The following is a 14,785-nucleotide window of genomic DNA, read 5'->3' on the forward strand; positions in this document are numbered from 1 at the left end:
TGGTTATCATGTAAGCCTGGCAGATTCAACCCTCACTTTGGTTTACATACAGCAACAAGGAAAGGGACAGGATAAATACCTGCCGCTCTGTGAAATGGCATCATTGATAGCCTTGTTTACTTGTTCGTAGTTGTAATTCTGGTCACTTGCATGCTTCCACATGTGAGACTTCAAAGAAGGAGGATGGCTGCACACGTACCCACACAGAGAACATCTGAAAGACACGAGTGAGTCAGAACCATCCCCAGCATCAGTTAAAGACAATTAAGGAATTCCTTCCCTGAAGCCTTATGAGACATGGTATTTCACTAAACCTAAGATGTTACTGATTGTAAGTGACATATTGATTTCAGAGGCTAACGTGTCCTAGAACAGATATCCTAGAATTGATAAAATTAGGGATTTTATATTGTAAAAAAATTATTAGAATCATGACAAATATCCTAGATTACTTTGGCTATTACAGTATTTGGAAAGATTTCTAATATACTAACATACAAAATCTTTGCTCTAAATTATTTAACCACACACAGAAAGAAAAATACACAAAATCGATACTCTCTATACCACTCTATTTCTCAAGAAAGCAAAAAGGAATTAGATAATTTTAACAAGAACTCTGCTTGTTTACAGATCCACACAAAATGGAAGTAGTAGTCCTGAAAAGCATCAACAATTTAAGTTTCATAAATAAAATGGATAATTAATCATCTTAAAAACATTTTCTATTCAAAATAACATTTTGTTCCCACATAATTGGCTACACTTGGTAAAATCTGAACTGAATGAAACATTTAAAAACAAGTAAAAAAAGGAACGGACTCTCTTTTTGAATAGACTCTTCCAGAACGCTTGTAGGTTTATGCCCCCTTTCTCCGGCACCCAGTTCCCCATCTTAGTAACGTCTTGCATCAGTGTGGAGTATTTGATACAAATGGTGAACCAATATGGGAACATCATCCATCATTAACAAGTCTACAGTTTACACTAGGGTTCACTGTTTGTGTTACACGGTTCTCTGTGTTCTGACAAGTGCATAATGTCACGTATCCACCATGATAAATCATGAAGAGTAATTTCTCTGCTTGAAATAGCCTCGGTGCTCTGCGTGTTCACCCCTCCCAATCCCTGAATCCCTGGCAACCACTGATTCTTTGCCTCTTCCAGAATGTCCCACAGATGGAATCATACAGTATGTAGTTTTTCTAGACCGGTTTCTCTCATTTAACCATACACATTTAAAGTTCCTCATCTTTTTTCATGGCCCAATAGCTCTTTTCTTATCGCCAAATAATACCCCACTGTCCAGATGTACCACAATTTGTTTATCCATTCACCTACTGAAGGATATCTTGGCTGCTTCCCCATTTTGGTAATTACGAATAAAGTTGCTATAAATATATACATGCAGGTTTTTGTATGGATAGGAGTTTTCATCTTTTGGGTAAATACCTAGGAGCAGAACTGCTGAATTGTATGACAAAATTATATTTATCTTTTTGGACAACTGCAAATGTTTTTAAAGATTTTATTTTTAAGTAATCTCTACACCCAACTCGGGGCTTGAACTCACGACTCTGAGATCAAGAGTCTCAAGCTCTAATGAATGAGCAAGCTGGGTGCCCTGTAAATACCTAAGTAGAAGCCTAACAAATCAGGTAACTTACTTGAACCCTTCACAGTAAGAGACATGGTCACTGATAATGAAGCACAAAGAAAATAAAAAGCACAATAGGGAATAAATAAGACAACTAAATACCGCAAGGACTAAATTCTTCCTCTAACCCACCTTCCGCTTTACGGTGGGTTCAGCAGTGTTATCTTTTAATACAGGTCCTGAGACATCAGATCCAAGGCCAGGGAAGGGCCTTTTACCTCAGCAAACACCAAGCTACTTAAGGGCAATAAATGTGCATTTCTTAGAAGAATTTCCATAAACTCAAACATAAAGAAGATATACGATTTTCATTAATACGCAGACAAATGCATCACACCCATAAGCCTGGAAGATGAGTAAGTCTGATCATGCCATTTCTGTACCGGTGTGAAGAAGGGGAAATGCACAGACGGCGTGCAGAGTACAAAGTCTGGAGAGCAACCTGGTAGCATCTGTTAAGGCTGAAGAGGCACGCACCTGTGACCCTGGATTTTAGTTTTAGGCGGCTATGTGTTCACAAGGACACATATGCAAGAAGCATCACTGTAGCCATGAACATTAAAAAAAAAAAAAAGACAAAAAAGGATGCAACTCACAACCACTGTTTTTCCACAGCACAGTGGACATAAAATGGTTTATTTTCATATAATGGAACATTATGCTGTGCTGAAAATAAAAGAACTGGATGTATACTTATTACCATGAATTGATGTCGATAATGGTCAGTGAGAAGAAAAAGTTAAAAAAAAGATTTCTTTGGTGTATCATTTAAATAAACTGTTAAAACATCAAACCAGTATATATTATTAATACATACACACATGTGTAAACACACACACATAATAAAGTTTTAAAAAAACGGTAGAAAATGATATATATTAGCATCAGCACAACAGGAAGGAAGGGCAGAACAAGTTTTAGCTGTCCCTGTTTTATTTCTTCAAAATGTGGTAAAATGTTTGAAATGTTTTATTACTGGAAATATTTTTAAGACCGTTATCCCATTCTCTTCAAGACTTTGTAGCCTGGGGGCGCCTGGGTGGCGCAGTCGGTTGAGTGTCTGAATTCGGCTCAGGTCATGATATCGTGGTTTTTGAGTCCAAGCCCCACGTCGGGCTCTGTGCTGACAGCTCAGAGCCTGGAGCCTGCTTCGGATTCTGTTGTCTCCCTCTCTCTCTCTCTGCCCCTCCCCCATTCGTGCACATACTCTCTCTCTCGCTCCCAGAAATAACAAATAAATAAACATGAAAAAATCATTAAAAAGAAAGACTTTATAGCTTGCATAATTTTATTACTGGCCACACACAGAAAACTAATTTTAATTCATTTTATTTTGCCCATTTATATCTATCTTTGGACCCATCCATCTCAATAAATCTGTTTCACTAACATCTAGAAAAGGGCCAGCAGTTGGTGATCACGCCCCCCTCCGTGCCATTCAGCTCAGTGTCCCTATGCGACTGCACTAGTTACACCATGTGATGAATGTGCTGAGTCCCTGGCTCAAGCGTTTCTGCACTGGTCCCTTGAAAGTAGAGACTGCCCTTTGGGGCACCTGGGTGGCTCAGTCGGTTGAGTGTCCGACTTTGGCTCAGGTCACGATCTCGCGGTGAGTTCGCGCCCCACGTCGGGCTCTGTGCGGACAGCTCAGAGCCTGGAGCCTGCTTCAGATTCCATGTCTCCCTCTCTCTCTCTTGCCCCTCCCCCCGCTCATGCTCTGTCTCTGTCAAAAATAAATAAACGTTAAAAAAATTTTTTTTTTTTTTTTTTTTAAAGAAAGTAGAGACTGCCCTGCACCACAGTGGCCTGGCACTCAGGTCTACACTGAGCAAGTAGGAGTGAACAGTCAAGGCCAACAGATGCCCATTCGTTCCTTCCCCCTCAGTACTTTCACCAAGTACAATGCCTTCACACATGTCAAACACCTACGTGGTAACTGATAATACGAACACCTTTATATTTATATTAAAGAAAGGAGAAATATAAACTCTTGACTCTTCAGATTACTTTGCATTCAGGATCTGCCCTGAAACCTCACTCGAAAACTCTGTACCCAGAATGAACCACACAATGCTGCACATCAAAGCGTCCTCTGAATGGAAAGTCAGGCTTATGCAATGAGAATTTCATACTTCTGAGAAAAATGGGTCAAAACACAAATGTCAGAAATTGCAAATTTATCCCACGGAACATCTCATTACTCAAAACTTTTCAAAGTAAGAGTAAATTGTTCAATTAAATAATTATCTTTTTTTTTTTTTTAAAGCAAACTAACTTCAGAATAGCTTTAGAGTTTTATAAAAAAGTTGAGTTTCTCCTATTATTAAAATCTTTTATTGCTAAGGTATATCTATCATAAACAAGGAGCCAAAGTTGATACGTTATTATTAACTAAAGTCCATACTTTATTCAGGTTTCCTTAGTTTTGTCCTTTAATTCTAGTCATCACATATCCTTAGGATCTTCTAGACTTAAACGTTTCTCTGACTTTCTTTGTTTTTAATGTCTTGACAGATTTGAAGAATACTGGCCAGGTATTTTGTAGAATGTCCCTCAATTTGGGTATGTCTGAGGTTTTTCTCATGTTTAGACTAGGGTAATGGGCTCCTGGGAGGAAGACCCCAGAGGTATAGTGCCACCCTCGAGCCTCGGCACAGAATACCGTCGCAACATGACTTAGCACTATTGATGCTGACCTTGAGATCGAGTTTCTCCACAGGAAAGTTACACTTTCTTATCCCCTCTTCCCACACTGTATATACTTTGGAAGAAAGTTACCACCTACCGACAGTAGAGTTATCTATATAAATCACTGGGAATTCTGCACAGGGATTTCCTCTATTCTCACCCATTTATTATTCAATCATTAATGTCAGTATGGACTCCTGGTTATGTATTTTACACTTTCGGGTATAATTTAATACTACATTATTTATCTTATTGCTGAGGTTACTGAGGGCTCCTCCAGGTCCCATGTCCTGCTGACATACTCCCATCTTTTGTTTGTCGAGCACTTTCCTTACTTTCTGGCACCATAAGATGTTCCAGGTTCACTTATTTACCTAGAGATCAATCATTTCTCTAAGCCATTTCTCTTGTTACTTTTATTAGTATTAGAAACCAAGATTTAGGTGCTGAATGAATTGCTTTATTTCTATAAATAATTTAGTTTCCGGATTTCAAAAATTCACTGTAGGAAATTAGAAATCTACAAAGAAAACAAAAATCACCTATAACCTAACCACTAGATGTAACCAATATTATCATTTTGATGTTTATTTCCCAGTCTTTTTTTTTTTTTAATGTTTACTTATTTATTTTGAGAGAGAGGGAGAGCGAGAGAGGGAGAGAGAGAGGAAGGACACACACGTAGGGGAGGGGCAGAGAGAAAAGGGAGAGAATCCCAAGCAGGTTCCATGCTATCTACCAACATAGAGCCTGACACGGTTCTCGATCTCACGAACTGTAAGATCACGGCCTGAGCCGAAATCAGAAGTTGGACGTTTAACTGACCGAGCCAACCAGGTGCCCCTTTCCCAGTCTTAAAATGCATATATTTATAAAACTGTGATCATGCAAGTTGACTGTTTTGTTAATATTCCCCGATGTAACTTAAATTTTCTATGATAAAATATTTTACAGCTGCCCACAATTCTATTCCTGGAAGCAATTGGTGACATTCAATCCACAATTCCCTATCATTTTATGCAAAAAAAATATAATTCTAAAAATGACAATCAGGAACTTCTGGTTTCCGGTTTAGTATATAAGACTGGAAATTGCCACTCAATCCTAACAAGTAAAACACTGAACACACTGAAAAGTCAACAACCCATCTTAGATCTGTAAGAAAACTGAGGTTACAGGACACACCCCTGCACCCCAAACTGGAAAGACCTTTTACTCCTAAAGGAAGTAGGGCCGGAACAGGGCGACCTGAACAGTAATTGATGATTTGCTGGCAGCTAAGTGTAGACAATTAGGGGAAGTAAACATGTGAAGGGAGGGGCACCTGGGTGCTGGCTCAGCTGGTTGAGCATCCAACTCTTGATTTTGGCTCAGGTCACGATCCCAGGATTGTGAGATCGAGCCCTGTGTTGGGCTCCACGCTGAGCATGGAACCTGCCTTAGAGTCTCATTCTCCCTCTCATTCTCTCTCTTTCTCCCTCCCTCTCCCTCCCCCTCTGCCACTCTCCCCTGCTCTAAATTAAAAAAATAAAAATAAAAAAAAATGTGAAGGGATGCAATCATACAGGATCCTCCACACTTTTCTGAGTTTATCTCCTATAGTTCTACCAAATTCTTACTGAATGTTGGAGAAAAATCCAGGTAGAGGGATAAAACAACCACTTTGAAATATGCTACAGGATTCTGTCCTTAACAAGGTCTACCCATAGGACAAACATTTAACCAGAGCCTAACCTGCTGGAGTTTATTGGAGCCTCACCGACCTGAAGAAAAGGAAATGCCCGATTCCAGCCCATTCCAGCTGTCTTGTCTCACCAAAGGGATGGGGGACTCAGTAGCACACGTAAAGTTCAGTCTAGAGGCACAGACTCACTAAAACGCTGAGACCTACTAATCACAGGACAGTAGACTATTTGCTCTCCCCTCACAGGTTACTCACTACTAAAATGCTATTCACAGCAGTGCCTTTTACCTAATACATCATGCCTGGCTATCTAGAAAAAATTACAAGATACATTAAAGGGTAAAAACCAAACTTTAAAGAGAGACAGCAAGCATCAGAACAGACTCACATATGGTAGGATATTGGAATAATCAGATTGGTGATATAAAACAACTAAGATTAATATGCAAAGAGTGCTAATGAATAAAACACACAGTGTGCAATAACAGATGGGTAATGAAAACAGAGATAGAAATTCTAGTCTAACAAAGAACCAAAAAAAATGCGAGAGATAAAAAATATGTAACAGAAATGAAGAGTGCCTTTAATGGTCGAGTGCCTTTAATGGTCCTATTAGTAGACTGGACTTGACTGAAGAAAGAATTTCTGAGCTTGACGGTATCTCCATAGAAATCTCCAAAACTGGAAAGCAAACAGAAAAAAGACTGGAATACAAAATTTACAACCCAAAGGGGCATAACATATGTGTAACAGGAAGAAGAAAAGAGAAGGAACAGAAGAAATATTTGAAAGAACAATTACTGGAAATTTCCCCAAATTAATGTCAGATACCAAACTACAGGTCCTGTGAAGCCCAGAAAACACCAAGCAGAATAAATGGCAGAAAAACTACACCTAGACATATCATTTTTGAACTACAAAAAATAGAAGAAAAAGAAAAAAATCCTGAAAGAAGCCAGAGGGGGAAAATACTTTAGATAATGGAGCAGAGAGAAGAATTACATCTGACTTCTCAGAAACCAGGCAAGCAAGGAAGAGTAAAATATTTCAAGTATGAAGGGAAAAAAACAACCAACCTAGAATCTGCAGCCAGTAAAACTATTCTTCTAAAGTAAAGCAGAAATAAAGACTTTTTCAGACACACAAACAACCTGAAACAATTTATTGCCAGTAGAAATGTTAGAAGTACCTTAGAAAGAAAAATGATACAGGTCAGAAACCTGGATATACATAAAGAAAGAGCATCAGAGAAGGCATGAGAAGATTAAAAAAGAAAAACTTGCTTCTTATGCTTAACTGATCTAAGGAATACAAGTTTGTTTAAAATAACAGCAACAATGTATCTGATTACTGATTACGTATGCTCATGTATGTGTACACACACACACTTATGTTTAAATGAAATTAACGGCAGAAATGATACAAGGGACGGTAGAGAAAAATTAGGATTATTTTAATATAAGGTACTTGTACTACCCATGAAGCTGGTATAATGTTACTTGAATGTGGATCTGAACTAGTTGTAAATGTACATTCCAAACTCTAGGGAAACCACCAAGAAAAGAAATGTAACTGATCCGCTGAGAAAGGAAAGAAAATGAAATCATATAACACGCTCAATTAAAACCACAAAAGGCAGAAAAAGAGCAGAAGAGAAAAACAGGAGCAAAGAATGAGGGAAAGAAATAGAAAATAGTATCAAATATGGTAGATACAAATTCAACTGTATCAATAATAATTCTGAATGTCAGTAGTCTTACAACGCCAATTAAAAGACAAGTTGAAGTGGATTAAAAACAAGAACTACATGCTATCTATAAGAAACTCATTTTAAATATAAATACACATAGAGATGAAAAGTAGATGGATGGAGATACATATACCACACTAATATTAATCAAAAGAAAGCAAGAGTAGCTATATTAATTTTACACTAGGCAGACTTCAGAGTATGGAAAGTGATCAAGGAAAAAGAGGGCCATTACATAATGATAAATGGGTCAATTCTCCAAGACAGATGATACTTAACATGAATGTGTCAAACAACAAAGGATAAAACTATATGAGGCATAAATAAACTGACAGAACTGCAAGGAGAAACAGATGAATCCATTATTGTAGTTGGAGACTTAAACACCTCTCTATCATGAATAGATCCAGCAGACAAAACTGAACTCAAGACCACCATCAATTAGCTGGATATAACTGACAACTGTAGACTACTTCACCCAACAACAGAATACACATGGAATGTTCACGAAGAAATACCATATTTTGGGCTGTAACACAGCTGAACAAATTTAACAGAAGAAAAACCATGCTATGTCTGTTCTCAAATCACAATGGAATTAAGGTAGAACAACACAGATAATAGAAAATCTCAAAATACTTGGCGATTAAACAAATACTTACAAATAACACATGGGTCAAAGGAGAAATACGAAGAAAAATTTTACTGTATTTTGAACTAATGAAAAAACAACCCATCAAAATGTATGGAATGCAGCAAAAGCAGTACTTGAAGGGAAGTTTATAGAACTGAATGCATATATTAGAAAAGAAGGAATATCTAAAATCAGTCACTAAGTTTTCACCTTAGGAAAAAAACTAGGGGAAAAAAAGAGCATATTAAAATCCAAATAAGTAGGAAAAAAAAGAAATAATAAAAAGAGCAGAAATCAATGAAACTGAAATCAGGAAGTCAAGAAATCAATTGAGAATATCAAGAAAACCAAAAGCTGATTCTTTGAAAAGATGGATGATATCAATAAGCCAGTAAGTAACTAGGCTACTTCACAAGGAAGAGAGGACACCACTACAGATCTCACAGACATTAGAAGGGTAATCAAGGAATAAGTGAACCGTGCTATGCCCATAAATTTGATAACCCAGGTAAAACAGACCAATTCCTTGAAAGACACAATCTGTTAAAACTCACACAAGAACAATCTGAAGAGGTTCTATATCTATTAAAAAATTAAATCAATAATTTGGAGCACCTGGCTGGCTCAGTTAGTAGAGCACATGACTCTTAATCTCAGGGTCATGAGTTCAAGCCCTGCACTGGGCATGGAGCCTACTTAAAAATAAATTAAAAAAAAAAAAAAAAAGAAATTAAATTAATAATTAATAATAACTCTTCCAAAACAGAAAGCACCATGTACAGATGGGATCACTGGTGAATTCTATCAAACATTTAGAAAGAAATTATACCAACTTTTTTTCTTTTAAAACAGGTTTTTATTATTTATTTATTTATTAAAAAAAATTTTTTAACGTTTATTCATTTTTGAGAGACAGAGAGAGACAGAGCATGAGCACGGAAGGGGCAGAGAGAGGGAGACACAGAATCTGAAGCAGGCTTCAGGCTCCGAGCTGTCAGCACAGAGCCCGACGCGGGGCTTGAACTCACGAACTGTGAGATCATGACCGGAGCTGAAGTCCGATGCTCAACCGACTGAGCCACCCAGGCACCCCTAAAACAGGTTTTTAATGTTTATTTATTTTTGAGAAAGACAGCATGAGTGGGAGAAGGGCAGAGAGAGAGGGAGACACAGAATCCAAAGCAGGCTCCAGGCTCTGAGCTGTCAGCACAGAGCCCGACGCGAGGCTCAAACTCATGAATTGCGAGATGACTGGGCCGAAGTTGGATGCCCAACTGATGGAGTCACCCAGGCGCCCTGAAATTATACCAATTCTTTACAATTTCTTTCAGAAGATGGAAGCAGAGCAAATACTTCCTACCTCATTCTATGAGGTCGGCATTACTCTTAATACCCAAACCAGACAAAGATATTATAAGAAAAAGCAAACAAAGCGATAGCCTGGTATCTCTCATGAACACAGATGCAACAATCCTCAACAAAGTATTAGCAAACTGAATTCAACAATGTGTAAAAAAAATATTCTAGACCACAACCAAGTGAGATTTATCCCAGCCATGCCAGCCTGATTCAGCATCTGAAAATCAATGTAATCTACCGTATTAACAAGTAAAGAAAAATCTCATGATCGTATCAATAGATGCTGAAAAAGCATTTGACAAAATCCAATACTCATTCATGTTAAAAATTTTCAGCAAACTAGGAACTTCTTCAAATGAATAAAGAATATCCACAGTAAATATACAGCTAACATCATACTTGATGAGAAACTGGAAGCTTTCCTACTAAGTTTAGGAATAAGAGATGAATATCCCCTCTCACCACTCCTTTCCAACATTGTACTTGAAGTCCTAGCTAATGTAGTAAAAAAAAGAAATAAAAGATACACAGATGGGGAAAGAAAAAAACAAACTGTCTTGGCGGACGACATTATTGTCTATATAGAAAATCCAAAAGAATTGACAAAAAAACTCCTGGAACTAATGAACAATTAAAGCAAGATTGCAGGACACACGGTTAATATAAATAAAAGTCAATCACTTTTCCATATTCCTGAAATTAACAGATGGTATTTGAAATTAAAAACACAATCCCATTTACATTACCACTCTCCAAATATATAATACCTAATTTTAACAATATATATATAAAATCTGTATGAGAAAAACTGCAAAACTGTGACAAAAGAAGTCAAAGAAGAACCAAATAAATGGAGATATTCTATATTAAGAAGACTCAGTATTGTTAAGATGTCAGTTCTTTCTAACTTGATCTATATATTCAGTGTGATCCCATTAAAAATCCCAGCAAGTTATTTTGTTGTTTTTGCCTCTCAAGTTTATATGGATAGGCAAAAGATCTAGAATAGCCAATACAATACTGAAGGAGAAGAACAAAGCTGAAGAAGTGACAATACACAGCTATGGAATCAGTAAAAAGATGAGTGGTCACCGGGAGTCTGGATGTGTGTATGGGAGGGATGAACAGGTAGAGCACAGGGGATGTTGAGGGCTGTGAAACTACTCTGCATGATACCATATTACTACAATGGTGGATACATGCCATTATAAATTTGTCCAAACCCACAGAATGTACAGTACCCAGGGTGAACCCTCATGTAAACTATGGACTTTGGGTGATAATGATTCGTCAGTGCAGGTTCATCAACTGTAATGAGTATGCCACTCTGGTGGAGAATGCTGATAACGGAAGAGGCCATAAGTGAGTGGGGTAGGGAGTATATGGGAAGTCTTTGTACTTCTGCCCAACGCTGCAGTGAACCCAAACTGCTCTAAAAAAATAAAGACTATTAAAAGTTGACAGTCATCTTATATAATAAGAATTTTAGGCACTTAAAGCTTTTGATACAAAAAAGTCATTGAGAATACTGCCCATAAACTCTAATGTTTGCAACAGTATATGTTCATTCTTTTGGAAGACACTTAGAGTAGAAATTAGGAAAAGAAACGAGTTATTAACGTTTTCAAAGGACTATCAGTGGAATATTTAAAGTGAATAGAAAATAGCCAGTTTCTCTGTATTCAAATTAGCTTGTATCTTCCAGTTCCAGGGAGTTTAAAAGAAAAAAAGTCGTTCTAAGTCTTTTTATGAAGTTAGAATTACACTGATACTGAAACTTGGCAAAGGCAACAGAAAAAAGAAAACTAAACACCAAATCTCAGTTACGGATATCAATGTAGATTATCCTGAATAAAATGCTGGCAAAGAGATTCCCAAGTATATTAAAGAATAATATACCATGACGAAAGGAGGCTTATTCTAGGAATACAGAGAATTCAGTGTTAGGAAATTTATCATGATGATTCACCATTTGAAAGGATCAGAGAAGTCATATTTTCACTGTTATTGCTGAAACTTAATCTAAAATTCAATATCCATTTAAACAAAACTTTTTACTATGGCAATCTTTTTTTTTTTTTTTTTTTTTTTAAGAGAGAGGAGTGTGCATGTGCAGAAGTTGGGGAGGGGCAGGGAGAAAGAGAGACAGAATCCAAAGCAGTCTCCGTGCCATCAGCACAGAGCCTGACCCGGGGCTTGAACTCACAAATTGTGAGATCATGACCTGAGCTAAGATCAAGAGTTGGATGCTTAAACGACTGAGCACCCGGGCACCCCTACTATGGAAATCTTTAAACAAAGACCAAAGTAGGAAATTATAATGAAATTCCATCACCCAGCTTCAATTATGACTGACACTTTACCAGTCTTGTTTCATGTAACCCCCACTTAAAATTTCCCTAATTTCTGCAGGAATGTTTTGTTCAAATGAGGATCAAAACAAGATCTATATATTGCATTTGGTTGGTATATATCTTAAGTCTCTTAATCTGTAACAGTTCTTTCTTTCCCAATCCCCTTCATGTGTTTATGTACTAAAGAAACCAGGTCATCTGCCTTGTAGAATTTTTCATATCATGTGCTGCACTGATTACTTTCTGATGTTACAGTATATGTTCCTGTATCTTTCACATTTCTTATAATCTGACAGTGAGACCTAGAAAAGGCTTTCTCAACCTCAGCACTCCTGACATTTTGGGCTAGATAATTCTTCATTGTGGGAGCTGTTCTGGGCACTGTAGGATGTTTATCTGCATCACTAGCCTCTACCCACTAAGTCTTTTTTTTTTTTTTTTCTTAATTTTTTTTTAACGTTTATTTTTGAGACTGAGAGAGACACAGCATGAACGGGGGAGGGTCAGAGAAAGGGAGACACAGAATCCAAAACAGGCTCCAGGCTCTGAGCTGTCAGCACAGAGCCCGACGCGGGGCTCGAACTCACGGACTGCGAGATCACGACGTGAGCCGAAGTCGGACGCCCAACTGACTGAGCCACCCGGGCGCCCCTACCCACTAAGTCTTAGTAGCACCTCCTCTCCCCCTTGTGACAATCAATAATGTCTCTAGACACAATGAGATGTCCTTTGTGGGGGGATGAGGGAGAAAAGCCTTCTCCCTGGTTAAGAACTACTGACATAAAGGTTTCATTAGATTCAGGATCAAATTTTTTTCCCCACTTTTTCTTTTTTGCAAATATACTTCCTAGGGACAGCTGTGTATTCCCTACCACCATATTTTAGGAGGCACTTACATCAGGCTGACAATACCTATACCCGATACACATTCTTAATAAAATTTCTCCACAGAATAGGGTAGGTGAATAATTCTTCATGAAAAAACATATCTACCTTAACCCCAAAACTAGTCTAAAGCTTTATGAGAAAACATTAGAAGCATATCCATTCAGCCCAAGAACAAAATAAGGATTTTCACTATCCCCACTATTATTTAGTATGCGGCAGAAACACTAGCCAGTACAGTTAGGTAAGAGACAGAAATAAGAGTTGTAAATATCATATAGGAAAGGTTGAGAAAATTATTTGCAGATAATATAATTATATATCTATACAAACACCAATTAAAAACGGTTAAAAGTAATAAGTTCAGTAAGAGAAAAAAAAAGAAAGTAAGGGCATAAAGTGAACGTTCTGTATAGATCAACAGCTTTCCTATATAAAAACAATATTGAATTGAAAACTAGGAAAGGAAGGAAAAGACCCACGTTATAGCAGCAACAGAAAAAATGAAATACATAAGCATATGCCTCACAACCAGTGTGTGTGTGTGTGTGGGGGGTGAGCAGGCAGTCCTTGCTTTGTATGGTTCTGCCATGCACGGATCCTGGTTACTATGGTTTAGTTAAATGTCACCACTCCCCCCTAACAACTGTTCAAATTTCAGTTATCAAAATATATTAACTGTGTAATTGTAGAGTACAGACTTCACTGGTAGCTTTTGAGTCCACTAGGCAAAGACATGCTTCGGGATCAGTGACCAATCATGTCATTTCTTTCATTCAGTCAGTAATTGGTCACTCACAGACAGCAAAACATTAAGTTGTGGTGCCTCCTAATCTCCCACTGATAAAATGTCCCGTGTGCCTTTTTACAAAAATGTAGACTCCAAAAGAAGGAATTGGCCAACAAAATGGAAATACAGGAGAAACCTGTAACCCTGTAAGTGAAATCAGGCTCAAATGTAAATGCATTTATAGAGCAAATAGGGGACCACAGGAATGTTGACACGGCCACCACTGAAGAAACTCTGGATATGCAGCCAGAGGATCTACATGAAGGTGAACTTGATGACATGCATGAAGAAAGTGGGTTCCTGGAAGAAGTTATTCCTGTGAAAAATATCAGTACAGAAACTCTCTGTAATCAAACTGAATTGAAAGAGCAAAGGATAAAATGGTGAAAGCTGATCCATACCCAGAAAGGAGTATGACAAATGGCCAAGGCACCGAAAACATGCTCACCTATAATACTGTAAGGAGAAGCGAGCACTGAGCAGACTATTCTGGGTAAGTTTCCCACAAAAGAAATAAAACACTTTAATTCTTAATGTTTTTAAGCATTAAGTTACAGTGTGCTATATATCTTATAGTATTTTTCATTTCCCTATACATTTATAACAGTAAGAGAGTTTTTAAATGCTTTAAGAAAAAAAATTAAGGATCACAGAATAACTGTGATTGACTACCTGTGTACTTCTATATACGCAAATGTGTGCGTGGATTTGCACACATACGAAACAGGAAATGTACACAATATACAGGGACAAAACTTAAATGCTACTGAGGAACACAAGAGATGATTTGAACAAATGAATAAAGTCCATACCTTGTTTGTAGAAAGTTGTGAATTCTTTCTAAATTAATCTAGAAGCTTAACACGATCCCAACACAAATAAGAGAATTATTATTACTTTTAAAGTTTATTTGAGAGTGTGCATGTGTAAGTGAGAGAGGGGTAGAGAGAAATGGGGGGGGGGAGAGAGAAAGAGAGAGAGACA

General features: G+C 37.5%; 1 protein-coding gene across 2 annotated transcripts in view; it reads right to left on the reverse strand.

Annotated features, from left to right (window-relative positions):
- ZNF507 (zinc finger protein 507) overlaps positions 1-14,785 on the reverse strand; it is a 45,278-nt gene that overhangs the window by 3,013 nt on the left and 27,480 nt on the right. For both annotated transcript variants that reach the window (XM_049621710.1, XM_049621711.1), the window contains one exon: positions 80-214. In XM_049621710.1, the coding sequence (XP_049477667.1) occupies positions 80-214 (135 nt within the window). The remainder of the gene's footprint in view (positions 1-79; positions 215-14,785) is intronic.

This window comes from Panthera uncia, assembly GCF_023721935.1.
Source record: "Panthera uncia isolate 11264 chromosome E2 unlocalized genomic scaffold, Puncia_PCG_1.0 HiC_scaffold_19, whole genome shotgun sequence".
NCBI classification, from domain to species: domain Eukaryota; kingdom Metazoa; phylum Chordata; class Mammalia; order Carnivora; family Felidae; genus Panthera; species Panthera uncia.